Raw genomic sequence first — 25,874 nt, 5'->3', positions numbered from 1 at the left:
GGGGGATGGTGCCATTGGTTACGGACAAAATCGCACACCGTGATATTGAAGTCCAACCCATGGCAAGGCGATGCAACTGGAACAGTGCGGATAAGGCGGCCGTCTATAGAGCTATTGAAGTGATCCCAGGCAGCGCTATCAGGCCATGCCGAGTCTCCTGGCATGATTTTGCATTGCGGAAGGAGGCAGTAACAAGAGGGCAGAAATGGCAGGGACAAGAAAAGGCCACCAATGACAGAAGACTTGGTATGCATTGAGGAAGGGCGAGTCCTTGGGGTGTTTGTGGCCTTTTTATGCCAGAAGCCTGTGGGTGGCGGTGAACCACCAGTCCGCGTGCCGCTTAATGCATCTCTAACCACGATGACTAGCTCAGAATTCTAGGTGGAGATCAACGAGCGAAGGTGTGACAACGAAGCAGTATCAGGGGTCACTTGGAGGAGCGAAGGGCTTAGAAATGGGTGCGATTCATCGGAATGAACGCCAATGACGGCGGGTCACTATATTTGAGTGTGAGCTATTCCGAGCGTAACGGATGATATTTACCAAGCAAGGCACGAGCTCACACGGGACAATTTTTGGCTCTTGATGTTGGTAGTTTGGAAAACTTCGAATGACCTTCGCTTACCGTCTGCCATGTATGAATAGTTTTCAGATCGAACTTGCCACTGGAACATGAGAAATTGAGATTGTCAGGGTTGCCACATCCAGGCTTCTAACCGCGGTTTCCAAAACGAGCAAAGCTTATGTAAGAATAATACTTTGGCCCGATTTGCAAACGTGCGCGACTGGTGGTGGGTAGGAACTTGTAAGTACAGTACACTAACATTTGATGAGAATACTATGCCACCCAGAATTCTTTAATCGCTCAACGTATAAAAAGCACAAAAAGCACTTCTCCAATGATAGTTGCACTGTCAACAAGACGCAAATACTGCACACGTTTGTGTAAACGTAAATTCTTGACGAGGGTTCGTGAAGAACGTGAGGTCCTTTCTGTCGATTTGCAGATGCTTAGTGGCACCAGCATCCCGCAGCAGGTGGATGAGTCATGACAAGAATTCCCTAATACATTATTGATACTGCTTTGCGATAAACGAAGTGAAGGCGGCCGCGTAATCATATCATACGTAGACTAAGCTTGTTTCAGAATATCACTTATTTTTTTCTCCATAGCCCTTATGAGAGAAGGACGAGTGTTAAGGCTGGTCATGAAATAAGCGACATTGCCCAGAGTCCTATAGTGAGTCGTGAATGATGCCCCACCAGGAGCAGCAGGATCAAAGTTGCACATGTCCTGACGATCTTTCAACCTAGCGAACATGCTGTGTGCTGCCATAGATATATAACCTGTCAAAATATTCACTTGATTTCAGTTTTGAAAAAGTATTCAGTGACTCACCTAAGTCCGACCCACTCTTCAACCTGATCACAAGTAAAGTGCCAAGCGTCATCGCTTCATCCACATTTTTTAATTTGGAGATTTCATGGATGAAACCTGGATCCCATAAACTCCAAACGTTACTTCGAGATTCACCATCTGACCAACTTTCTTGGGCATTCTTCCATTCTTCACTAGTCTTTAGAGTATCAATTAACTTCGAGGCTTCATTGGCCACTTCACAGCCAACGGCATGAGCTGTGTACGAATGGCCGTGAAGTAGAGCAGCGCCCTTGTTGTCACTCCAAAACGCCTGGAAAATAGGTTCCGATGCGAGGGTGGCCGCAAGTGGTAGGAGACCACCGGTTAGGATTTTCGCATATACAGAGATGTCGGGGTAGACACCGAGGAGGGGAGCTGCACTCTCCATACCGAGGCGATACAGTCCGACGAAGACTTCGTCGAAAATGACAGGAAGACCTGACCAATTTCCATATTTCCCGCTAGCCGGTTGACCGCGAATGACATCCACCAGTATTCGCTGAAATAACGGGTCAACAAAGACCATTCCACCAGCACCCATGACAAGTGGCTCGAGGATGAGAGCGCCAAACTTATGACCTTCGCGTTCGAGTTGACCCAGTGCTTTTTGGATATACGAGCTATATTTTGCGGCTAAAGGGGACTGGAGTCGTGCCTCGATATCATAGATCCACGATAGAGAAGGAGCTGAGGTAGACGACTCTCCGACCAAGTTCCGTAATGCCGGTGTCAAAGTGATTCTAGGTTTTCCGTCACTAATACCGACTGTAGGAGGGTCGAACCAAAAGCCTTTGGCATCATGCCACTCGCACGAATATACACCTTCATCACCGCATGCGTTCATCGCTCCAATAGTATCACCATGGTAGCTCCCGGCCAAACCAATGACTCCCAAATGTTTTGCATCGGTGTCCTTCACGTTGTTCCTAGTGGCATAAGCTCGAAGAGCCATCTTTAGAGCAACCTCAATACCCGTAGAACCGTTATCGGAGAAGAAAGCGCGAGACGCCCAACCTTTTCCTGGCCCATTCCGAACGAGCCTCTCCGCTAAGTTTAATGCGGGTAAATGTACCGCCTGCGGAAACATTACATGTCCGTATCGTCCACTTGCTCTTGCAGCAGCAAGAGTTAAAGAGGGATGTGCGTGACCCACGGTTTGAGTCCACCATGACGCAGATCCGTCAAATTCCGGGATGAGGAGAGACGAAGGTTGATCCGCCTTTTCTGTGGGTTGGTAGACACTGAAGAAATCAGAGTGGGCACTGTCGATCACCGTAACGTCCTTTTCCGTTTTCGCTAGGCCATGTTGGACGAAGGGCCACCAAATTGTGTCGAGAGTCCGTTTTGGCATCGATGCAAGGACCTCAATCCGTTTATCATGACAGCCATTTAGGTGATCAATAACGCCAGTTATCCCAGTGTCAGCCGCATTTAGATTGTTGTAATAATTCTGGGTGGACTGGTGATCCGCCGCCGGATCGGATAGTCGGGGAGGTGGAGGATCAATCGTAGAAACATGAATGCCCTTTTCCGCAAAATACTGGCCCAGGTATTCCCAATTGCGATAATAGTCCTCGCGAAAGAGAAGGATGGCATCAATGATATAACCACGCAACAGAAGTGATTCATATGAAGAGATAGTCGACGAGATTCCTCCGAGATTTGAATCTCCAATCAAAATTGTTGGTAGAAAAAGTGGTCTATAGCAATCCGCTTGGGAAGTTCCCGAAAGCGTTGGACTGTGCACGCCTGGTAAGTTGAGTCAGCCGGTGGTCCCTCTGGAGTCGATTATACGCGAGCATTCTTGTTCCAGACGACCAATAATGTGATCTCACCTCCAGCGGTTTCCAGATATACATGAGAGTATCTTTGACTTGTTTCAGCGTATTTTCTAATGCAACCTGCGATGGAATCGACAATGGTGTGATCAGAGGGGATCTAAGCGCCTTGATTGAGCAAAGAATAGTTGTCATGAAAGAGGTCTACGCGTACTTGGTCCAAGGTTTTATTTGCAATTTTTAACTTGGCTGCGAGATGTGGACTGACAGGCTCGTCGTATTGGAATAGACAGTCCGCATGGACAGTTCCCGATTCCACATAACGCATAACATGTCTACCACGTTGAGACGTTTATCAGTACTTGCTTGCTTTACCCTTGAAGTGACACACCCATGATCAGCGTCTTCAAGTCCACCCGTACTCACAGGCTTCAGATAGTAAACTGGCGTGTTCCTCGCAGCCGAAGAGCGCGCAAGAGCAGTTGCAAAGATGGTCTTTCCAACGTTTGTATTGGAACCAAGTATTTGGTGGATTCTGAGATTCTTGAACAGCAACGACATGACTACTTGTACGCGCTACTCACAGCGTGTTGAGAGCCTGGAGAGGCTCAAGACCTCAGGCTCGGGAGAAGCTTCGTTCTCGACGAATCGATCCGAAAAGAAATTTATCATCAGCCAATCAGTGCTCAGCGTTCAGCATTCACTGAGCCGACCGGCAAACTACCCGAGGAGGCATTTCCGGCTTAATTCCATCAACCTCAAGCGCTCGCGGGTCGCTCTCACCAGTGCATTTTCCTTTCAATTTTTGTTGGGGTCCTTTAACAGCTCGAATTCTTGCAAGAGGGTATATACAAATTACTGTACAAATCAAATATGGGCATATGCCGCACGAAAATTGTATAAGCGTAACAACGAAGCAAAGAAATGAAAGTGCATAGCACGGGGCTCAAGAAACATCAAACGGTATAAATCGGTACTGTTCAGAGCATTTTAACGACAAGGGATATGAAAGTGGATGAGCGCATGGAGCATTCTGACCAAAGGGTGAATCCAGCACGATTAGAAAATCAACATTTTTTGTAATACTTGGCCCATGGTTCAAAGTTATGTTCAGCATCCTCGGGCATGAACCCAGAATCAGCAAAATGCTGGGCAATCGTATCAGGGGTGACGATCCCAGAAAATGTGTTGTAAGTAACTTCGCTAGCGACCGTAAAGTTGTTCCTCTCTAAGAGATGTTGGTACATTCCAGGAACCGCAAACATGTCTGTAACATGAGAGATGAAATCATTCCTCATCGCCGCAGATTCCGTGGGTCTCATCCGGGCCACAGCACGATTAGCGATGAGATCAGACATGACAGGTCGACCAATGGCATCCTTGCGAACACCCTTTGGCCATGAATGAGGATGAGTGCAGAGATAATCGAACCACACATCCACAGAATCGTCAATACGAGGGTTTGCTTTGGCTCCCATAGAGGTCGCAGACGCAGTAGTAGCCGCGTAGGGGTTCTTCCAGTTCATGAGTACCCACCTTTGCATGAAAGACTTGCTTTCCCGAGGTGTTCCATGGGCACGAGAACATACACTCTTCACGATAGATAACGCAGCAACGCCTTCCGCCGTCTGTTCGTGTGCAAGGTCCATCAAATCCTTTAATTCCTTCATCGTCCTGGGATACTTGATATAAGGATGATTGCGGGAAAGAGGCTGAGCGTTGGAAGTCCTGGATATAGACGGAGTCGCATTGGGTGAGGGTTGAGATGTAATGTTGTAAGTATGAGGGATTTGGGGGACATCAGAGACCACGGACGCATAGGTCGTTGAAAGTTGTCGTGCGGGATGAGAAAATGTGCCTTCTTGCTCGGTAGTCAAAGGTGCCATAAGCTGTTTCGACTGGGGGCGATTCATGTCTTCATTAATATTTCGTTGCAATTCCAATGACGAGCCAATTGAAGAACCGGGGCTCCGCGTGCCATGGGAGCTGGAAAGGGAAGGCGGAGAAAGGGATGGAATAGGACTGCTTTGACTGAGCAAGGAGTGCCTGATCTGTCTGGACTCTTCTTTTATGTGAAAGAGTTTCAGCTTGACTTGGTCAAGCTCGGAGCGCAGTAATTCGTTTTCGGCCACACAATCCTCAAAGGCATGTTTTGTAGTATTGAGCTCTTCCTTCAAGTGGGTCACCTCCGCAGTGCTTGAACTCTTGTGGCGCAAGCCTTCGCCGAAACCATCCATGAAAAAAATATCCTGATGCTCGTGTCCAGTCTTCATCGCTTTGATGATAGAAGCGTCAGCTTGATTAATAGACGTCGCCACATGACTGGCATATGCCGTGCAGACTGAGCAAACACCAAGTGAGTGAATGAGGCCGAAGATAGGCTTATATTCCCATAGAGGAAGGTCGCTGGGTTGAGAATGCATATTGAAATGTCGGGAGGAAAGCTGAGACGAGGCCGTCGGATAATGGGGAAGCTGTCGGGCGCGGCAAGGCGCTGCTCCAATATCACCAGCCTCAGTAGTCGGTGGGAGAACTCTGTAGGACTGGGGGGGAGAATCGATATCGAAGGGATTGAAGGGCATGGCGGAGGGGAGAAGGGGGAGAGGTAACAATTGTGGCGGGGGAAAGTGGGAGAGAACAAAGCTGCCGAATTATCAATGCTATCATGATTTTATAACACAAAAGGGTTGCCTGATGTCTGATGTTTCCCTGATGTCTCCGCGATTGCCAACAACTTCGATTCTCACGTTCCATCGCTTTATGCCTTAAACATTCTGTTAAACATTTTTTCCGACTGCCACCGAATGCACTACACACTTTCTAATTTTGTGACGCCATCATAATCGCTTCGAATCCCCATATTTGTCCCGGCGCAAACCGTTCATACACGGTCTCTCTCCCATATGCAATCTGGGCTGCCTTAATCTGTTTTTAGTGTATATCACGACTTTGTACAGTTCAGAACGTGTTAACAATCTTACCAGTATATCTGACGTTAGACCTTTGATCGGGGAGGCGCTTGTTCGGAATCGATGCATTCTGTACGTTGTGTTGCCGAGCATTACAACCTGAGAATCGCTCGTGTTCTGAAGCTCAAGAATGAGTTCACCTTAGAAGTGATTGCGGCTCGTGAACATACATAATAGGTTGTTGCATATGGCCAGTCTTCACTCCCCAACGTTGCAAGGTTCGCCTCGTGTTCAGAGAGTTGCGGATCCAGAACCGCTTCGAGTGGGTGACTAAAGATCTTGGAGACTTCTTCCTCCGATGGTTTGAGTTCGCCCAGCAAGTCATTCCGAGTCAATAGGGCAAAGACAGGTGTGACCAGCAGCTTGTGCAATGATAAAAATGGCTCGTGGACGCCCAACACGTGTATGTCCAAGCTACCCAAAGGCAGCTGCACTTCTTCGTATGCCTCGCGAAGCTTTAGATATATGACGATATGATTTAACATCATTTTTTTGGCATAAAGAAGGCATACATAACCTACCGCAGTCTCTACGAACGTCTTATCTCCTTCGTCAACCCTACCGCCTGGAAGAGCGGTTTGTCCGGCATGGGTTCTCAATGCCTTTGACCGGGTAGTTAGTAAAACGCGGAGTGCTCCTTCTTCTTCATACAAGAGTACAAGAACTGCTGCTAGCCGACTCCTGGGATAAGGTGTCCTATGAGTAGATCACGTCATGTGAATGAAACAAATGAGTTGTAAGACAACTAACGGACAGATCAGGTAAGTGTGTATTTGCGAGAAAATCAGCCAGCCGTTCGATTGGAGCTTTCGATTCGACCGAGAGGCCACGCAATATTTCTTGAGAGATTGTTGGAACTTTCACGCTATTCATGGCTGAAGAAGGAATCTGCAGTGCCGACAAAAACAGTTTGACAACGTCAGGATTACCAAAGGATTACTATGCTAAGTAGTTCCGTGGTTAGTCCCACGATCAAACACGGATCATCCCCGGATAAGATCTTGCTGAGATCTACGTCTTCAAACTGAACAATGCAAAAGGCGAAAACAAAACCAATTGATACACCGGGCAATCGACATCGCCACTGTAGATGATATATTTGTATACGTATGATAATGATCAAGACACAAGGTCAATTTGTATGATAGTAATTGCGAAAAAAGTCGGTTCAGATTCTTCAGAAGATGTTATTGATAAGTGCAGAGCCTGGAGAACAGTTGGTAAAATTCAAAGAAGATTTGATATGGATACTGACCTGCACCAAATCCAACTCCACCTACCGCAGAATGAGCGAACTAATTAAATGATCACGGTCAACATGATATATAAATGATGAAAAGTTGCGTACTGTACTGCCTAATCCTCCAGGAAAGCGATGTTTCTTTGGAGGTTGATTGTGTTGCTGCTGTTCGGCGGCCTGGGGTGTCACGACAGGGTCAGGCACGTTGGGAGGTGCTATGGGTACTGGCGCATATCCAGGACCGGGGTTTGGCGCCATATATTGGGTTTGATAATGTGGTGGCGTAATATGAGGAGTAAACTTCTCTCCAGTAAGAGGAGGAGGAACGTTCATGGGTCGGGCAGGGAATCCAAAGGGATTCGTTTTCTCGACGTAACTGGAAGGAAACAGTCCACTCCTACCATTACATCTACCTTCCCACCAATCTCCGTTTGTCTCGTGGAAGACTTCTATGATGTCTCCTGGAGAGAAAGAAAGGTCTCGTGATTCCTTCAAGCAGCTTTAGCATCGGTGCTCCCAATGATCCCAGTGGTAAGGAAGAGAAACTCACCCGACCATGTTCATTGTAGGGCCAAATGGCTCGAGCACGGAAAAGCACGGACGTCGGCTCCGGGGTGGGTAAGGGATTGGAAGTTCTGGAGTCCGGTGTAGTATGTGCAGGTGTGGTGGCTGTTTGGGCTATCGCTGTGTTTTGTGTTCTTTCAGCGATCTTGGAAACATCCTCGATTGACTTGAGCTTCTCCAGAAGGGACCGGCAGTCGCTGTCAGCCAGCTGGTTCTGAGCAACAAGGATCTCAAGATTTCCTCTAGTTTGAGAGACTATATGTGCCAGAAGGCTGTCGACGGTCATTGTGAACCTTAACTCGGTGCATCATGTAATTAGGAGTTGGTCGAATCTGAGACGCGGGCCTGGATAAAAATATATAACGTCACGTGCAACCATTGAATGCTTGAGGTGGACGAGAGCTGCGCTGGGCAGACTTTCTCCTTCGCCATCATGCAGTTTACGCCCTTAAGTCACGCTGGACCCTCTATTACCCCACCAGAACGATTTCCACCTATCAGCTACCCTCCACAATCCAATGTCAACGTCAACCCGAACCGACGATCGTGTTCTTCGGACGGTTTCAATGTAGGTGAGAAACACATATCGTGCATTTCGTATTGACAAGCATTGTCTTTAGTATCCCAACTTCCGACTTATTAACAAATCTACGCGTGTCTATCTCTCCGAACCCTTCACCCTTGACAGCTTAACAACGTATCGTCCATTCGCTGTGGCAAATACAAAGGGATGGTTTGCTGCTGTACGAAAGATCGGTGACGCCCAAGGCAAGTCATATGTCGACGAGATAACATGTCTCTACTTACGCGTAATGGACATAGACATCATCTTCTCCCCTCTCAAAGACCTGCGAGAGTCGATTCAGAAAGCCAATGAAGACGAGAAGGGGTTTTTTTTCCCTCAGCGCGATCTCAACCTGGACGTCGGGCTTCCCACCATTGTTGTGTTTGCCCAGAATGATACTAGACTCCTGGTTGGAAGTGACAACGGGTCTATTCATGTCTACGATACTGCGATGCTGTTTTCGTCTGGCGAGGGTTTTGTAGCGCCTCTTCACACCTACAATGCTCAATATGGAGCCTTGCGTCAAATTGCCCCTAATCCAGGGACAGAACCCGATCTAGTCGATAAGTTTGCTGTGGTACGGAGTGATGGAGTGGTCCAACTCATGAACACCAATCTCGAGTCGTTGGGAGGTTGGTCATCTGCAAATTCAGATGGTAATCCTATAGCAGGTGAGCGCTCCCAGTTGGTTGTACGCCTGATTAGTGCTGAGTGATTGCGTAGTCTCTTGGTCTCCGAAGGGCAAACACCTTGCTATCGGTCTGCGGAGTGGCGACATCTTAACGTTTGCTCCAAATAAACTGTCGGTTCCGAACAAACACCTTCCTGCGGCTGTTGAGGGCCAATTAGTCGGTCTAAATTGGCTAAGTCCTGGACATACGTTCAGAGTGACATACGCGCCACAGATTGCCAACCAGGGAGAATCCATTCAACAAATCGTTTACCTTGATACGAAGTCCAACGGTCTGACCGCATTCGATACAATCCATCCTTTCCCTATGGGTGACCGTCAGCAAGAGTCGCATGCTCTGATTCTGCCTCACTGGGATGAAGACTCTATTTCAGAGAATTCAAAAGCCTTGATGGTAGTGGGTGACCGAGCATCAAGTGACATTGAGATTCTTGGGGGACATAGTGGCCAATGGTTCCAACAGTCACAAGAGAATCCTGTGTCTCTACCCCTCGATAAACAATCAGACGAAACGACGCTCATGGTGTTAGATCTTGATTTGACAGATTCTGAGACCTCAGCACCAATTGTATATGCCTATCTCAACGATGGGTCAGTTCAAGCTTGGCGCCTTGAACATAGCAAACCTTACCTCAAGATGATGTCACTTACTACCGGAACAGTCCCTGATATACAAGTTACTCAACCGGGGGATATCACCGTGGATGCTACCATGGACGAAAAGGATGCTGCCAACGTTCTTACCTCCCTTTCGGGTTTTGTCACTTCCGATTCTAATATGCCGCAGCAAAACTCTACATTTGGCACAAGCGCTCAACCGCCTTCGTTATTTGGGCAGGCGTCCCAACCTACTTTTGGCCAAACCCCATCTTTTGGTTCGCCATCGACAAGTTCATCCATCTTTGGCCAAAGTCCTGCTTTTGGCTCTTCGCAACCGACCTCATCGTTCTTCGGGCACCAGCCTTCTAGGCATGCATTTTCGGATATTGCGACCCAACGAGATACAGGAAACGTGTTTGGAGGACCTAGCTTTGGTGCTACCTCGTCTTCAATGCCACCTCCAACGCAATTAGCTCCTGATGAGATGACGAGGGAGGCGTCCATGTCCGACGGTACAGCGCCAGGTTTTGGCACATTATCTCTAGGCGGGGGCGGTTCAGAGGTTAGTGATAGCAAGCCTAAAACGGGCATCTTTGGCTCGTTTGGGCCTGCGCCCTCAACAAGTCAACCTGCTACCCCTGCATTCGGTGGACCCATCAGGCCGGCGCAGGGTTTTGGTGCTTTCAGCAATTATAGTTCAACCACTCCAACTAGCGGATCTAGTCAGGAAAAATCTTCTAGTTCAGCGTTTTCTTCGACTCCACAACCTGCGGCCCATCCTGCTTTTGGCCAGACCGGTTTCGCGAAACCATCCTTTGGACAACCCAGCTTTGGTCAGACGGGCTTCGGGAAGCCGGCACCTGTAACGACCGCACCAGCCAGTGGTAATGCCTTTGCTGCCTTCGCATCTTCCCCTGCGTCATTTAGCTCGGCCTTACAATCTAACAAAGGGGAATCTTCTACAGTGGGTGGTTTTGCTGCATATGCGTCCGGTGGGTCAAATACTTCTAGCGCTGCTTCACAGTCAGGGCAGCTGGGTGCCAATGCTCCTACAGAATCAGCGGTGCAACCACTTGGTAGCACCGGCGCCTTTGGAAGTACATCTACGTCTCCCAGTTTGGCTGGTTCTGCATCTGGCTTCGGTTTACGAGCAAATGCAGAGGCGACTATTGTGCCACGCATCAGTCCAACTCAGCCTCCGCCAGGAATGATGTCACCGCCTTCATCGCCTGAGCCTTCGATACCCAGTAGGCCTGTTAGTTCACCTGTTGAAATCAAGAAAGAAATACCCGCGCCAGTCTCAGGCCCTTCTTCGTCATCCTTTATTCGGGAGTCTACTGCTTTCGGTGGGCTCAAAGCCATAGAAGAAACATCGCCGTTTTTCAAAAAACACGATGAAAAAATGCCCGTTAATGCGTTCAGAGACTTCGCCCAATCTAAACCAGCGCCTTCAACTGCTTCGCCTGCCTTTGGAGCCCCATCTCAACTAGGTGCCACCAATAGATCTGTATTTGGTTCTACTTCCCAGATGGGGGTGGCTAAACCAGCCCTTGTATCAACGACCCCTACGACGACTCCAGCGAAACCTGCAATTGCTGGTGGGTTCAGTGCATTCAGCGGCCCGAGCTCAGGGTTTTTCGGCGTTTCTGGTAGACAGAAAAAGCCGTTCTCAGAATTGCTGAAGAGCGAAGGCGATATCGAGAAGGGCGTAGATGAAGGAAAACATTTTTCAGCCAAGTCATCGGAAGGGTCTACAATGGAACCTTCGACTCCAAGCAAACCAACACCTGTATTTTCTGCAGCCTCTACGCCAACGTCTACCAAACCCTCGCCTTCTGATATAACGACCACGCCCAAAACGCCCTTGACTATTACGGAAATGGAGGAAAATACTACACCCAAAACTCCTACACCCTTACCTGTTACCAAACGGGAGGAAAGTGCCACACCTCAAACCCCTACACCCTCAATCGGTGCAAAACAAGAGGAAAGTACTACACCCAAGACCCCTCCGCGCTCCTCCATCTTAAAAGAAGAGGAAAGCACCACTCCCAAAGTTCCCGTACCTTCTGCTATCGAATCGGAGGAAAGCACCACGCCAAAAGCAACACCGCATGAGGCGAGTCGGGATGCTTCTACCAGTGATCTTTCTGTGTCGTCTATAGGGTCATTCGTCGATGTCAGTACTGACAGATCATTTGACGTCGTTGGGGAAGACGACGAGGGAGATGACGCTCATTCCTTCTTATCTTCTGATTTTTCAAGTGAACCATCGACGGACAATGAAGAGTCTGAAGAGGAAGAGGAAGTTGACAGAAAGAAAGACAAGTTGTCTGAGGTGTCAGATAGACGTTCATCGTCGCCAACGCCACAGCCCGAAGTTCCAGCCGTTTTTGTGTCTCCCTCGCCGCCAACTGATGCTAATCAAACATCAGCTACTCAGGGAGAGAGCACCACACCTCCCGGGTCACCCTCCACGGGCTCTCAAGTACCGGCAAAGAGCCCTTCGCCAACGCCCACATCCACGACACCATCTTCGACTTCCCCCTCTCCTTCGCCATTTGGCATTGGAATCGGACGCCCAAGTACGCGTCCTGCGCGCAGTTCCCCGTTGGCGGCCAAACCTGTATCGGGGGAGGAAGAAGAGGAGGAAGGTGAAATCAAAGCAAAACCTGGAATATATGAAGTGCCCTTGTCTAGGCCTTCTGTTTCGCCCAAGCCATCTATCGTCAGAGAGGAACCAATCAAGCAGAAAGATAATGACGCGACCGTGAGACCGATAACACCTCCTCTGTTGTCGGCTTTCGGCGGTCCAGTTTCTGAAAAAGAGAAATCAACCACGCATACTAAGTCGGAGGCTGAAGCTGTTCAGATACCCTCGCCGATTCCCGCCCCAGCCCGGCCACCCATGCCTGTTTTCCCCAAACCAATCGAACCTGCTGCACAAGCGAAAGACGAGACTTCGAAACCCCCTCTTCTTCCGGAAGGCTCTCAAGCACCAGAAGCCGCTTCCGTTGCTCCCCCGACTACATCTGTACCTTTCTCACTTCCACCTTTCTCACTAGCGCCTAAGCCAATGGCTCCCCCAAGCCAACCGCCCCCGTCGGACTCCGCCTCAGCGATGGCCAAGCCACCAGTCTTCCCTCGTACTGAGCCTCCCCCACCTTCTGAACCACCTGCTGGGTTTAAGCCGTCTGGTTTCTTCGGCCCTCAGCCTACAGGAGTATGGGGACTGGATAGTCACCAAAGCTCTCCAAAACCGCCGCAATCAGCTCCTGCGACTACTTCAAGCAAACCAGCTACTCTTTCACCTCCTCAATCTGCCTCAAAGCCGACACCAATGACCATCGAGCGAGCCTGCTTTTCGATGGTTGAGGGAATAGAGAAGGAACTCGCCGAGGTAAGGCACTACTACTTGTGTCAAATGTTCTTTGACCCATCCTTTTTTTCCAGCTTAAGGAGATGAGGGATGAAGTCTCTATCAGATATGGTCGACTTACCCAGGCAGCAGGAGGATCTCGCCTCAAAGCGGAGCTAGGTGATCGTAGCAAATGGGGAATTGCTGATGCAGTGACCTTCCGACAAACAGTGCTGCAACTCGAAGGTGATCTTGTGGAACTGAGTAGTATCCGGGAAACCTTCAAGCAAGCTTTAAGGGAGCTGAACGGCAATATGCTACGAGGTTAGTGTGATACTTTCTTTTCAGATATGAATTCTGACTTCTAAATAAGCGAACACTAGACGGGAAGAAATTGCCCGTTTCAAGAAGGCGAAGAGAGACAAGGAGTTTGCTAAGATGTTAAATACACGGTCACTTGGACCAGAACATCTCGAATCTCAACAGCACCTTCGTCGCGGGATCAGAGTAGGCCTCACTCGATTACCGAACTTTCTATGTTGTTGACAATTTAATAGGCTGCGCGAGACCGCATTCAGAAGCTGGAGTCTCACTTACAGGAATCAAAGAGAAAGCTCTCTCAGGCGGCTTCAGGCCGACCATATATCAAGTCAGTTGATGATCTTTGGATGATGCCGGTCAATTCTAATGACCGATATGCAGAGCTCCGAGTCTCGATGTCATTAATCGAACATACCGGAATATTGATATGGCAATCCAGCAGCAAAACGATGAGATGGAAAAACTGGCTGGTCGCGTTTCCAAACTTAAAATCGGATCCCAAAACTCACCTTCCGGTTCCCGTGATATCCGCCTACCTGATCGACAACGACGTGGTATTGCTATAAGTCCTCATGTTGCGGTGACAACCGCTGCCGCCTTGAATGCTGAGCGGTCAGCGTACAAACTGAAGAAGGCCCTTCTGAAAGTTCGCAAGGAGCCAATACTCAATGTGAGGGCAGCTTCTGCCCCGCGACCTCCGTCAGCGTTTGAGACGCCGCAAAAATCTCCAACTGCTTCGAACATCTTTGAATCCGTTCAAGGACCTCTTTTCCCTCCGCCGGAAGAGAATAGAGGTACTTTTTGGGACATAGATCTCAATGTTCCCGCTGAAGATAAATTTCGTCCTGGCGCGCCTCTACCCAGTTCGAAGCGTGGAGCTGGCTCGAACCCCAAAAAACACAGCTCTGTTTCCTTGAAGAGGACATCTAGTGAAGCTTCACCACCTAATAAGACCTCTGCGGCAGATTTCTGGGGTACGCCTCCTGCTTTTCCGTCCAGTAAACTTGCTGGAGAAGTCAAAGCAAAGGTCCCTTTTGTACCTCTCACCCCTCCAACACCTATAACACCCACGCCCACGAATCGAAGCAAATCTCCAAACTCACTACCAGGGGGAGGGTTCGAGGCATTTTTGAAGTAGTTTAGTTCTTTATGATATCTATATCTATGACCGTTTTACATCTGTCACAACCTAGGATCGATGCCATGTCTATTAAAGATGATTTGTCTCTTTTTGTTCGTTCTCGCTCCTTTCGTTCTGGTCGGGTGTACCAGTAGATGGGTCTTGTGCATCTTCAAATGGATTGTAGATGATAGACTCCAAATATTCAAGAGCAGCCTATTTGCGTTGGTCTAGTATGGCTCGAAGCGGTTATTGTTGAGGAAATCACTGCGCACCCTCCCAACCTCGCTGAGCTCTTCATCGCCAGTTCCATTAAAGGTTTCAAAATTATTTGTATTTGGATCGATGAAAGCATCGTCAAGCTCGTTATCTTCCTCAACATCATCACCAGGATGGAGGGAAGCGCAATGGGAAAGGGCTTCAAAAATAGGTTCCACTGAGTAGATAATTGTTTTAGATGCTTGTTGTGCAAAGAGGATTTCAAAATGCAACTTACATGATTCGGGGGAGCCAGGTATGATGCTCAACTCGCGCATCTCATCATACTGTTGGTCTTCTGTAGGAATTTGCTCTGCACTAGTCTCGTCGAGCTGACAATAGATTGAGGGGCCAGATTCGCCCCGCGAGACGGCATGGAGGGTGATGGAGGGATATTCAACCTGAAACCCGCGCCCTTTGATGGAAAAAAACACGAGAGCACTGATAATAGGTAGCTTAAGACTCCGAGAATGAAACAGATTGTGATCAATGTACCTTGTAAGAACGTACAATGATCCTTTTAGATCATCACCCGAAAACTCTGACAGTGGGGGATCAAGCACAACAGTAACATTCTCTTCTTGATGTTGCACTATGGGAGGTATATCATTGAAGGAACTTGGGGTTGAGGCGACTATTGAGGTATGCTGTTCGCGAGAGACAAAAGCTGGAAGAGAGGATATTTGGTGGATGGCAGGCATGGCTGTGGGTGATAAAATTAGATTCCAGATCTGTCACAAGCCATCACCACAACGACTCATGGGCTTTGGGCGCGCGCATGTTGAATAATTACCTTTCTTCCCTTGCTTCATCCTCATCTTCGACACTATGACTTTTTCAGACTCTCAGGACTCTGCACTTCTCGCACACATCGTGTCTCAGGTCGAAAATAATGTCCAATTTTTGGTTTCTCAAGGCCACATTGCACAAAAAGATGCATCCCAATTTTTAGCGAAGCTGCCCCGCCCGGACGCCAGAGCCAATGTCGCGGTGCCTTCCTTCCCTGCACCAACGCCCCATGCTGTTGCTCCCACACCCGTAAATTTCCAGGCTAGTCCTGCTGTTACAACTCGAGCTCGCGCCCTCTGGGCTTGGAGTGGTCAAGTTTGTCCCCAAATTAACGGATGGTATGCTGCATACTCATTGTAACTTCCAGGATGAAAGCGATCTTTCTATCAAGGAAGGAGATGTCATTGAAATTGTTGAAGAGACAAATGGTGACTGGTGGACCGGTCGTCTTAATGGTCGCCAGGGTGTCTTCCCAGCGAACTTTGTAGAAAAAATCAAGGATTCGGCATCCACGAGTCAAAAGCCTGTGTATAAACCTTTCAGAGCTGCCTACCATGGGATGGATCAGCCTTCCGCTGCGCCTGCGCCCGCACCCGTCCAAGGACAAACCAACTCCCTTGGACTCGAGGAAGATCAGGGACAACAAGAGAAAAAGAGCAAGTATGGTGGCTTGAAAAACACGGTACGGCGATGCTTGGTGTAAATCATTGCCCTACATCTAAACTAAATTAATAGATGGCGCACTCAGCGGCAGGTGGTGTTGGTTTTGGAGCAGGTACGTAAATTTTACACTTGACTTCACATTTTGGCACAAACATGAAGGTGACGACCATATTCAGGGGCCGCGATCGGCGGTGGACTTGTCCGTGCTATCTTTTAGTGGGTTTAGATGTATACGGACTTATCAGTCCAGTGCTTTTGGATCGTGTTATGATCTCTATACCCATAATGCATCTCTGATCCCTTTTGTCCATTCCATATTCTGAGTCTCTGAGTTGGAAATTACTGGCCCAATGAATAATGGACTTCAGAGTCGGTTGCACGTATGTTATGATGCTTCCCACTAGTTCCGACCTGGTAAGCAGTTTTTCAGAGTTGATGCAGATTGGTAAACTGCGTGATCCAGCATTTGACAGACTGCCACGCTCAGAAGTACTACATGCATCTATGTATATTGTATATGGAGAACGCCCGACTCAAGAAGCCGAGTCAACACCGACCTCAGATAGTCCATTGTCATAATACTTACCCGCTTTGCCTTTCTAAACCAGAACAACAACTTTCCTGAGGTGTGAGAGGACTTTAAGTCATAAACTACAACATGTGGTTGCTTGCTAAAGGACATAGTAAAGTGATTATTACTTAGCAGCTGCACAAGTAGAGATATATTTAAATTTTAAGATCAAGTTGGATTACTTACCGTGTGCATGATCGGCTCTAGCCGTTTGGTGTCATGGGGAACAGGGAAGATCAGGAACCGTTCCACGTTAGGCAAGAAATTTCAAGGGACTTCTCTCGGAACACTGAAACCAGTTATACCCTGCAAAGATTTCCTGTCATTCGGGATATAATGCATCGATTTATGAAAATCCTGTAGTTGGGCAGAAAATGTCAGATAACCCAATACTAATACTAGGAAAAAGGGGATTATGCAATCTTATGCATTGGACTAAGTATTCCTGAATATTCATTCAGTCTTACATGCTACGCGGTTTCCGTTGACTTTGAGAGCACAGAGACTGCATGAAAGCCCTCACAAACAAAGTTGCTGAAGTTAGTAACAGCGCCATGAGTTCCTACACTCCTGCCGAATGCGATGACTTTTGGAGTGAACTTGGCCTAGGGGGCAAACACCACTGCATTACGCCAGCTTTCTGACGCCTCCCCGGTGTGCCCATCAGAACGAAATAAGCATGTAGAGTAATCACCAGATACGCTTACAACTTACGAATCATCATAATTATGTCGATTGCGCAAGGTTGCGAAAGTTGGAGCTTGCCGAACTCAATGAGATAGGGCAGTCGGCATTGCACGATAACCGCCGCCAATGGCCGACTGCTCTAGGCAACTTCAGTCAGAATCGGTTGTGGTCATTCCTGTTTAGAGACGCGAAAAATGGTTAAACAACATGACTCGGATGCGTAAAATTTTTGTGCCGCTGGACTAATTTCAATTACGCGGTTGATGAGGCTTGAAGCGTTTGAAACTCTCACTTGAGCTGTTCCTGAACTCCTGATGGCGTATACTTATCGCACGTACAATACTTGCCGAACGTAAGTGATGATGGGCAGCTGCATAAACACTTTCTGTACTTGGATTGGTTCGTTCATGTTCTCTCTAGTCTCGGAGACTCTGAGACTAAGGTTTGAAGACAATACATAATTCGAAGACCATTGCTTCAAGAACCACTCTGGTCCTTTTTACATTGAGCGCCCTCCAATATTAGTTCAGTTAGTTAATCAAGGTCAACGTAAAGACAAGTTGATTTAGGGTCGAGGAACGGGAACTTACTAACTTGAAGAACATTCGAAGCTGTACAAAGACTGCATTGGGCAACCTTAAGGTTTTCAACGTTCCTTGTTCAACTGAAGAAGAGATTACCAATTTCTTATGTACCACGGGAAACGTGGAACGCCGAGGGAAAACTTGCATATTAGCTCACACAACATACTTTCCCCAAACCTGAGAAGCCGGGGAGCACGGCTTGCCGAACATCATACTAATTGCTGAGTGGGGAGTTGAAATTAATTTGGTAACACAATTCTGTCAGCCTGCACGTGACGTGTAAACCAAGGATGCTTATGGCGATAGCGCATCATTAACTTGAATGTGTATTAACTAAATCGACTTCATGAAACCGGGATTAAAGCTCCTTTTTCTACTATTCGACTCGCCCATCGTACAGCTGTGAGCTCGCCGGTCTAACTCAGGTCCTTTCGAAGCACCGCGGGTCATGGTTCATCCCGCCGTTCAAGGGTCACCCTCCACTGTGGTACGCAACACTGGCGGACATTGTTAAGCCTGCCCGAGTTCCCCCCACAGCCAACCGAATATGACTCGTTATGGCGCATACTTTTACAGGACCTCTATGTTTCATGGATTTCGTAGCCTCGGGCATGTCGGTTAGCGTTTCGATCAATTTTGAACGACCTAATTCGGGAAATAAAAAACAAGAATACTTAGATCTTCAGATGACTATACCAATGATGTTTCGGTGGTCATTTGAATAGAGGTCAATTATACGGATGCGGCACTGCGTTACGCGCCTCGACGTCGAAGCGCCTGTATGAACCTGGGGACATATATTAACTGGCTTGCTTTAACTCAACTCTGCAATACCGACGGTTTCTCATCTTCTCTTCGCTGCTGACCTATAGACGAATCCCTCATTGTTCCCTTATCTTCTCATTATACCGGCGATGTACACCAACAATCCCTATGCACTAGGAGGCTGGCATAATCCCGCCAATCCCGACACCATAAATCCCCAACGTTCCAACGATGCACAACCCAGCCTCTTCGGTGCATTGCCTTACCCATACCCCGACGCAAACAAGCCTGCCCAACATCTTCTATTCCATTTCACATATTCCAACGCCAGCATCCTCAACTGTACCATATACGGTCCATCCTCGAGAAAATATATCGATATCGTCACGAATTTGAATAAATTGCCACATGTCACCGTGTTTAACCGATTTGACGGAGAGGAGCTAGCTGTCATCGAATGGCACCAGAAACCTATCGTCAAAATCACGGGTGTTTTACCGCAACAATACATCGCTAACTGGATTCCAATTTCCCAGAATCAAAGGTTAGACCCAATCAAGCTGATTAGTGTCAATTTCACTAATTTTTTTTGACTTCAGCTTTCGGACCATGGATAGTAAAGGGCTTAGATACATCTGGTCGCCCGTTGGGGATGCCATTCACGTAAGTGATGCACACTATTTTTACCCTATGATGAACTCGGTTGATCGCTCTCGCCTAACAGTTACATCAATATCACCTGCCACCCTCGCAAGAAGTGCTGAAAATACAACGACAAGCAGGTACTGTCACGTTGGACATAACAACTGAAGCCATCCAGGCTGGGTTGTTGGAGTTGGCAATCGTCGCAACTGTCGTGTTGCAGTCAGGTCGAAATGTCGACTGATCAAAGTTCTCCAACCTGTATTATCTTATTCTTATTGAAGGAATAATTCGCAGTCCTTATTTCAAGTTGACAACACCTAGAGATGATATATCCTATATACTGTACACTAAATTGTAATTATAACAACATCGGATCAGAAATTCATTTAATCTACCGTTGTTTAATATCTAATCGAGGGATCTCCGTTCAAGCAATTTCGTAATTTCCCGGTGCTCGTGTAGCCATTCCGGAAATGTGACATCCGAACCGCCTCGTTCCCTGATTGCAATCAAATAATTGGCGAAGGCGATGAGTGTGCCGTAGCGGTATCTGTCACAAGGAGAATATTTGTGAGTCCTCAGGGTAACGCGTCTGAAATGACGACGAAACACTTACAGGTAATTCACAGTTGTGTTTCTTAGGTTTCGTTCCTTCGCACTGCCTTTTTCACAGGCTTCGGCTTTAAGCTTGTAGCTGTGTCATCATAACGTGAGCAACGTTTTCGGCAAGGTTATTGAATAAGCGCCCTTACTCGTAGATAGCCTTTCGCAGATTCTGAACATCTTGCATCAAGTCAATAGCGCGATCGGTAAGTCGCTTCGCAACCTTGCCGTGGGATAGAACGCCAACGAGATGCAAAATTGTCTTGTACTCCCCTGTTATGTGCTCCGCTCAGAACATGCAAATGATGGACAATAACGTTCATCACACCTTGTAAGTAGGCCTCCTCTTCGGAAGGGCCATCAATAGGGTCATAGATCTCTGCTTCAGTCATCGGCTCGTGTTCAGCAAGTTGTTGCTCCTGACTGGTCCATTGCTGTGTCGATGCTATCAAACAAGCTGTGACCATCCCAGTTGTTGTCCGACCCCGTCCCATCTGGCAATTGAAGACGAAGTCACAGGCCGCGGGTGGACCTGACTGAACTCTATCCAATAGTTGTGAAAGAGCAACGGGTAAGGGGGCCTGTTCATCAGTCTACAATAATCAGGTTAGCGGTCTAAATAAATAAAGATGACACATTGATAACCGTACAATTGCTATTCGGCCATAGTCGATCTAATAAACCGATTGATCAACATAACCTGGTAAAAAATCTTAAAGGTCGTCGTCACTCACCCTATATCCTTCTTTTTTGATCAGGTTAACTACGTCTCTTGGTGTCATGATGTCATCCTCAGTAACCATCTCCCAGATGGGAATAATCGAAAATACTCCGGGGTGCTCCTCAACTTCATCATGTAGAAGAATACGCCCATCTCCTGCCCTCATTTCACGAAGTACGTCCTTCTTGAAACCTTCTTCCATAGATTCTACAACAGCTGTCGTCACGCCCGTCGCTCTAAACCAGGATGAGTATAAACCACCGCGACATGTTCAGACGAGCTTACTCGACATTCTCGAGAGGTTTGTTGACAAGACGGAGTACATGAGGCCGGCCAGCAACATATACCACAGGTTCCTATAAACCATTCAGTGAATTTGACAGTTCTGACTCTATCCAAGCGTTATATACCTCGCGCAATGATGTCCAAAAGACCATGTTCTTGCCTTCCGGCCCAGCATCAACACGTTGCAATGCACGTTTAAGACCCTCTACGGTTGGCATTCCACTTAGAGAGCAAAAGCGATGAAAAAAAGGCACAAGACAATGGTATTTAAGCTTACCTTCCACAGACCATTCGTTCTCTCTCGGAGTCGTCCAATGCAAAATCCATAGTATTCGATGCATCCGATCCTGGCGCTTTGGACCGAATAGGCCTCAAAGTCAACGGTACCCTCCTAAAGTTCGGCGCCCCCTCAATACGCCTATAGTTACAGCAAATCCAATTAGTCACCATCACGTTTCCACAAGTCAATGATGACCCAAAAATAGTACATACTCTGGCAAGGTCATCTTCTGTAGATTTGAGAAGAAATCGCTTTTCAAAATGGTCGAAGCAGAAAGTATGCTTCCAGAACGACTCATGACTACTTGTGTTTCCTCATCCGGGTTAGCCATATCGCCTTTGGCAGCAAATCCTGTGAGGGGTTGTAAGGCACTCAGGCCACCTGATATGAGTTCTTTCTCAAAAGTCTTAATAACTAAAAATCACAGTTAATATCATCATGGGCATGGTAAACAGTTGCGAAAATCTTACCTGGACGATTCTTCACAAACGTCTCCACACTTTCAAATGATTGCATAGTATCTGGAATGGTCGATTGAAGGTATGATTGGAAAACAATAAGCTCAAAGTATCTTCGTAGATTCTGAAGACCTGTCACAAAGTATCAGCAACTGATATGCAAATAGAATGTGTCCGGATGTACCTTTCTGAGCGAATTCCTTCCTCTGTCCTTCATCTGTCGCCTCTTCACTCTTGACACGTAGAATATCAATCGATTCACGGAGGTTGTAGAAGGCAGAACACTGGTCAATGGCGTCGTCCACTGTACTCTTGACGGCAGGACCTTTGCGAATAACACGAAGGAGGTCTAATTTTAAGAGGCACTTCAATAACCTGATAAATAAGTAACTCGAAAAAATAGCAACATACTATTGATGGCCTGGTACGATTTCCTAGGTTTCGGCCTGTTGGTAAATCCTATGCTTTCAGTGGCCGTCATTGACATAGCCCTCTGCATACTTCTTCCGCTAGCTAGATTCGGCGTGGTAGCCGGTTGATTCTCCAACCATTGCCGAATCAACACTAAAAGAATCGACGCGAGTGTGCTCCTACCACCACCCAATTGGCAGTTCACAACAATAGGGGTATTCATCGAAGTTCGCATAACGACTTCAATCAGTTCACTGAGATCAGCAAAATCAGGTGGTTTTTCCGCTGTGATTGGGATTCTGTTGTACTGAAGGGTCATGGATTCTGCATGGTCTCGGGCTTCCATTATGTCTTTGAGAACAGCGACGTTTTCAGGTACAACTTCTTCCCAGACTGGGACGACAGTTCCGTCAGTTGTCTCTGTGTGTAGGAGGACCCTAATGCAAGGTTGGAAGAGTGCTCGAATATGTTAGAATTTCTATACCTACCTGCCACCAAATGCCTTAGACTCGGCAATGACATCATCTTTAAGGCGTTCCTCGAGAATCTCAAGCCTAGATGCAGAAATACCCCCATAATCTGCAAAGGCAACTTGAAAAAGGTGTTCACATGAATATTTAAATACGACTTACCTTTCATATTCCTCAACGAAAATCCTTCCCTTCTCAAGCAGTAAGGAGCTCCATTAATATAAACAACTGGTTCTTCCCGTAATGTAATCCACACAATTCTCGGAGCGGACCCATGAGTGTGTTTGATCTTCGAGATCACATCGTCTACAGCTTCGACTGTAGGTTGTCCAAGGGCATAGATGTTGGAATTAGGTATTGATCGGAAATTGATAGCGCCTCGAATTGAATCTTCGACGGTTTGCCTGCGTAACCATTGATCGGATTTGAGAAGCGTGCTGGAAAATAGACACATTATGAGAGCAAGCCAGTTGTAACATAGAGCGAAACATACCTCTCACGGAGGATGATCCCACTCCTGTTCTGTGAGGCAATATTGAGGCCGCAGTCCAAGTCATATATATAAACGGGCACATACTTTGATGACGTGGTCAGTATATTCGTCACCGAGTACTTGGCCGCCAGCAATCGCCATATCATTCTTTTTTCCGGCTACATGTGAGCGAGACGCGGAACCCGACTTGGACAGGGAAGAAAGATCATTGATCGGGGCGAAAACGTGGAGTTTTGACCCATAAGTTTTCCGTAGGAAGCGTACTTGACTTGGAAAACATAAGAATGATAAACGAGTAACGAGGTCATGGGGCATACTTTCCAATTTCCGTTCGTGCCTATACAAGTGATAAATTTAAATACGGCACATTGTTTACGAATAGCTCACTGTGATCCAATCCAAAAAAGATTGTGTGAAATCCTTGTCAGATGCCTCTATGAAACTTGCGAAAACAATCATGAAAAAGCTGACATTGATGGGTGAGTAAAGTTGAAAGGAACGAGTAGTTAAAAGTCTCACTATTTCTCCAAAGCCTTGGCTGCCTTGTTCAAAAATATTTCGCCCTGTTCGTCGTTTAGGCTTGTGAGGGAATAGAGTAACCGGTGATTCAGAATATCCTCCCGTAGGTTCGTCACCTGATCGGCTGGATATCGTCGTTGGTCTGTTTGGCCGCGCAGATAAAGTAATGTGATGACACGCACTAGCATCAATGACCTTGTCCACCAACTTCTTTGCTCCCAAACCGTGGTCCAGGCATCCAAGCAGACTGAGGATAATACCGTAACTCCCTTGATGTGCCTTTCTTAGGTTTTCGAGAAGAGTAGGTTGGCTGAGCAGTAGCTCTATGGCGGATTGAGAATTGGTATTTTTGAGAGCTGTAGTATATCAGCTAGGTATAGAAAAAAGTCTCATGGTGCATACATTTTTGAAGAAGATACGTCAAGCGTAATAGGGATTTACTATATTCTTGCTGCGCATTGGCTTGTTCCAGTGCCATGATAAGTCTAGATTCTGTCTGTATTAGAAGTCAGAATATGTTATCTTGAATTCATATCGTTTGCTCTCACCTGTGGGGGGGTAACTGACTGATTCAAGAGAACGTCAATGTAATTCGGAAGACGTTGAGAGATTGGCGTACTACGGCAGCATCTGCGCCCGCGGGCACGCCATTAGAAGGACCGGGACTAATTCCGAATGGATCTCGAAACCCTCGCTCAACAAGTTGTTTTCGTCTTATGATCAACGCAGCTACCATGGCAAAAGTTGTTCGCACTGCGCCCATACCACAATTGAAGACCAGTGAAGTATGTAATGGATCAGTATCACGGATGACTCGCAGGTAGGCATCGAGATAGTTATCCTAAAGAATATTAGGAGAATCCGTCAAAATAAGGGGAGAGCTTACCTCTATAGGTCGGTCCGGAGAGATTGGAATTCTCGATAGAAGATGAGACGCGTTCGGATTTAGATTAGATAGGCGCATACCGATGGTACTAAAACGGATTGAGTTCAGAACAGTGTTATTGAGTGACAACACGTACATCAACATTCCACCCCTCCTTCTTCATGGATGCCCATAATTCACGAGAAGTCTTGACATTATTAATATCAACGCTGGTCCAGGTGGGAAGGATAGGACCATCGCCACTTGTATCAGTCGCTTAAAAAGGAAAGAAGATCAGTTTTGGACACGCGTTTGATAAATTAGTGACGCGTGTACTGACCAACTTCGTTATGCGTTAGAAGAACACCTCCAAATCTGTCCAAAATGGTTATCGACGAGTATGCAGGCATTGGAGTTGCCTAACCTGGCGGCTTCCTGCAAAATATCGTTTTTTAGCCTCGTTTCAATGGCCTCCAGGTTTTCTGCACGATCAGAAATGTTGAGAGTACGACGCGGTTCTGCAGCGTCTCGAAATACAAATGGGCGACCGGATATATAGACTGGATTGAGAGCATGGGTCTCGGCCAGACGTACAATACTCAAAGGGGCTCACCAATAGGTTCCTCACGGGTGGAAAACCAGACAACATGAGACGGGTTGGGGGTATTGGGGCGGCATCTGAGGATTGACAAGATAGCACGCAGACCTTGTGTGCGTGGCTGGGCTACGCCAAAAACGTTGAGATCGCCTACACGAGGAGCACGAAAGTTGGGTGCGCCATGCACATTGAGATCGAGGTCTAGGGCGCGTCCTGGGAGAACTGTGAGCAGAAGATAGATGGACACCCCGAGATAAATAGGCGCACCAGATGGATAGTGATCTGTTTTGAGGATAAAGCCTCGTGAAAGCACGCTTCCAGACCTGGTCTTTACGACGGCACCCTCGGCGCGTTGCAGAGAGTTCATGGAATCGAGCGAGGTGGTATTGAACCCGTTTGCGTTGGGAGACGGATGTGGATCTCTCTGATAGCGATGCGACTCGCTGAGGGGGGTATGTCCGGTGGAGGCAGGGGGATTGAGGGAGACATTGCGAAGAGGAGAAGGCGGTGCGGAACTTGAACGAAGCCGAGACTCTGAGGCGACGTTTAGGAAAGCGGGCTGCCTGCGCGCCATGGAGTTGGC

General features: G+C 47.4%; 8 protein-coding genes across 8 annotated transcripts; 3 read left to right on the top strand and 5 right to left on the bottom strand.

The window, feature by feature from the left end:
- Nucleotides 1–1,045: 1,045 nt before the first annotated feature.
- On the bottom strand, nucleotides 1,046–3,816 carry AGABI2DRAFT_201364 (hypothetical protein). The gene is made up of 5 exons (XM_006459223.1): nucleotides 3,590–3,816; nucleotides 3,413–3,533; nucleotides 3,256–3,358; nucleotides 1,400–3,169; nucleotides 1,046–1,347 (listed from the first exon to the last, which is right to left on the bottom strand). The coding sequence occupies exons 1-5, from the start codon at nucleotides 3,757–3,759 to the stop codon at nucleotides 1,133–1,135; spliced, it is 2,379 nt and encodes a 792-aa protein (XP_006459286.1). The 5' UTR covers nucleotides 3,760–3,816; the 3' UTR covers nucleotides 1,046–1,132.
- Nucleotides 3,817–4,259: 443 nt separating this feature from the next.
- Nucleotides 4,260–5,832, bottom strand: AGABI2DRAFT_191285 (hypothetical protein). Its single transcript, XM_006459222.1, has one exon. The coding sequence runs from the start codon at nucleotides 5,778–5,780 to the stop codon at nucleotides 4,266–4,268; it is 1,515 nt and encodes a 504-aa protein (XP_006459285.1). The 5' UTR covers nucleotides 5,781–5,832; the 3' UTR covers nucleotides 4,260–4,265.
- Nucleotides 5,833–5,960: 128 nt separating this feature from the next.
- Nucleotides 5,961–8,274, bottom strand: AGABI2DRAFT_177275 (hypothetical protein). The gene is made up of 8 exons (XM_006459221.1): nucleotides 7,958–8,274; nucleotides 7,516–7,896; nucleotides 7,423–7,462; nucleotides 7,233–7,251; nucleotides 6,689–6,863; nucleotides 6,338–6,622; nucleotides 6,180–6,284; nucleotides 5,961–6,123 (listed from the first exon to the last, which is right to left on the bottom strand). The coding sequence occupies exons 1-8, from the start codon at nucleotides 8,255–8,257 to the stop codon at nucleotides 6,019–6,021; spliced, it is 1,410 nt and encodes a 469-aa protein (XP_006459284.1). The 5' UTR covers nucleotides 8,258–8,274; the 3' UTR covers nucleotides 5,961–6,018.
- Nucleotides 8,275–8,404: 130 nt separating this feature from the next.
- Nucleotides 8,405–15,066, top strand: AGABI2DRAFT_177274 (hypothetical protein; the record flags this gene model as incomplete). The annotated part of the gene is made up of 7 exons (XM_006459220.1): nucleotides 8,405–8,539; nucleotides 8,592–9,207; nucleotides 9,260–13,227; nucleotides 13,281–13,509; nucleotides 13,559–13,692; nucleotides 13,743–13,834; nucleotides 13,888–15,066. The coding sequence occupies 7 exons, from the start codon at nucleotides 8,405–8,407 to the stop codon at nucleotides 14,642–14,644; spliced, it is 5,931 nt and encodes a 1,976-aa protein (XP_006459283.1). The 3' UTR covers nucleotides 14,645–15,066.
- A 158-nt stretch (nucleotides 15,067–15,224) lies between these two features.
- Nucleotides 15,225–15,573, bottom strand: AGABI2DRAFT_191281 (hypothetical protein; the record flags this gene model as incomplete). Its single annotated transcript, XM_006459219.1, has 2 exons — nucleotides 15,225–15,325; nucleotides 15,380–15,573. Coding segments are annotated over 2 exons (294 nt in total), but the record flags the coding sequence as incomplete, so codon positions are not given.
- A 58-nt stretch (nucleotides 15,574–15,631) lies between these two features.
- Nucleotides 15,632–16,650, top strand: AGABI2DRAFT_191280 (hypothetical protein; the record flags this gene model as incomplete). The annotated part of the gene is made up of 4 exons (XM_006459218.1): nucleotides 15,632–15,988; nucleotides 16,041–16,355; nucleotides 16,409–16,448; nucleotides 16,514–16,650. Coding segments are annotated over exons 1-4 (768 nt in total), but the record flags the coding sequence as incomplete, so codon positions are not given.
- Nucleotides 16,651–19,092: 2,442 nt separating this feature from the next.
- On the top strand, nucleotides 19,093–19,829 carry AGABI2DRAFT_141850 (hypothetical protein; the record flags this gene model as incomplete). The annotated part of the gene is made up of 3 exons (XM_006459217.1): nucleotides 19,093–19,487; nucleotides 19,543–19,606; nucleotides 19,668–19,829. 3 exons carry the CDS (start codon nucleotides 19,093–19,095, stop codon nucleotides 19,827–19,829), a joined length of 621 nt encoding a protein of 206 aa, XP_006459280.1.
- Nucleotides 19,830–19,996: 167 nt separating this feature from the next.
- AGABI2DRAFT_149440 (hypothetical protein) lies at nucleotides 19,997–25,658 on the bottom strand (the record flags this gene model as incomplete). Its single annotated transcript, XM_006459216.1, has 28 exons — nucleotides 19,997–20,138; nucleotides 20,205–20,282; nucleotides 20,341–20,464; nucleotides 20,520–20,784; nucleotides 20,842–20,865; nucleotides 20,926–21,148; nucleotides 21,198–21,268; nucleotides 21,323–21,419; nucleotides 21,475–21,615; nucleotides 21,690–21,891; nucleotides 21,948–22,067; nucleotides 22,120–22,284; nucleotides 22,347–22,783; nucleotides 22,835–22,925; nucleotides 22,979–23,253; nucleotides 23,310–23,338; nucleotides 23,394–23,577; nucleotides 23,627–23,646; nucleotides 23,697–23,775; nucleotides 23,829–23,952; nucleotides 24,011–24,184; nucleotides 24,231–24,324; nucleotides 24,448–24,669; nucleotides 24,851–24,969; nucleotides 25,034–25,068; nucleotides 25,118–25,253; nucleotides 25,307–25,504; nucleotides 25,559–25,658. The coding sequence occupies 28 exons, from the start codon at nucleotides 25,656–25,658 to the stop codon at nucleotides 19,997–19,999; spliced, it is 3,969 nt and encodes a 1,322-aa protein (XP_006459279.1).
- Nucleotides 25,659–25,874: the final 216 nt, after the last annotated feature.

Source organism: Agaricus bisporus, assembly GCF_000300575.1.
Source record: "Agaricus bisporus var. bisporus H97 unplaced genomic scaffold AGABI2scaffold_3, whole genome shotgun sequence".
Taxonomy (NCBI): Eukaryota; Fungi; Basidiomycota; class Agaricomycetes; order Agaricales; family Agaricaceae; genus Agaricus; species Agaricus bisporus.
The sequence above is the reverse complement of the archived record's forward strand: the minus strand, read 5'-3'. Positions and strand labels throughout refer to the sequence as shown.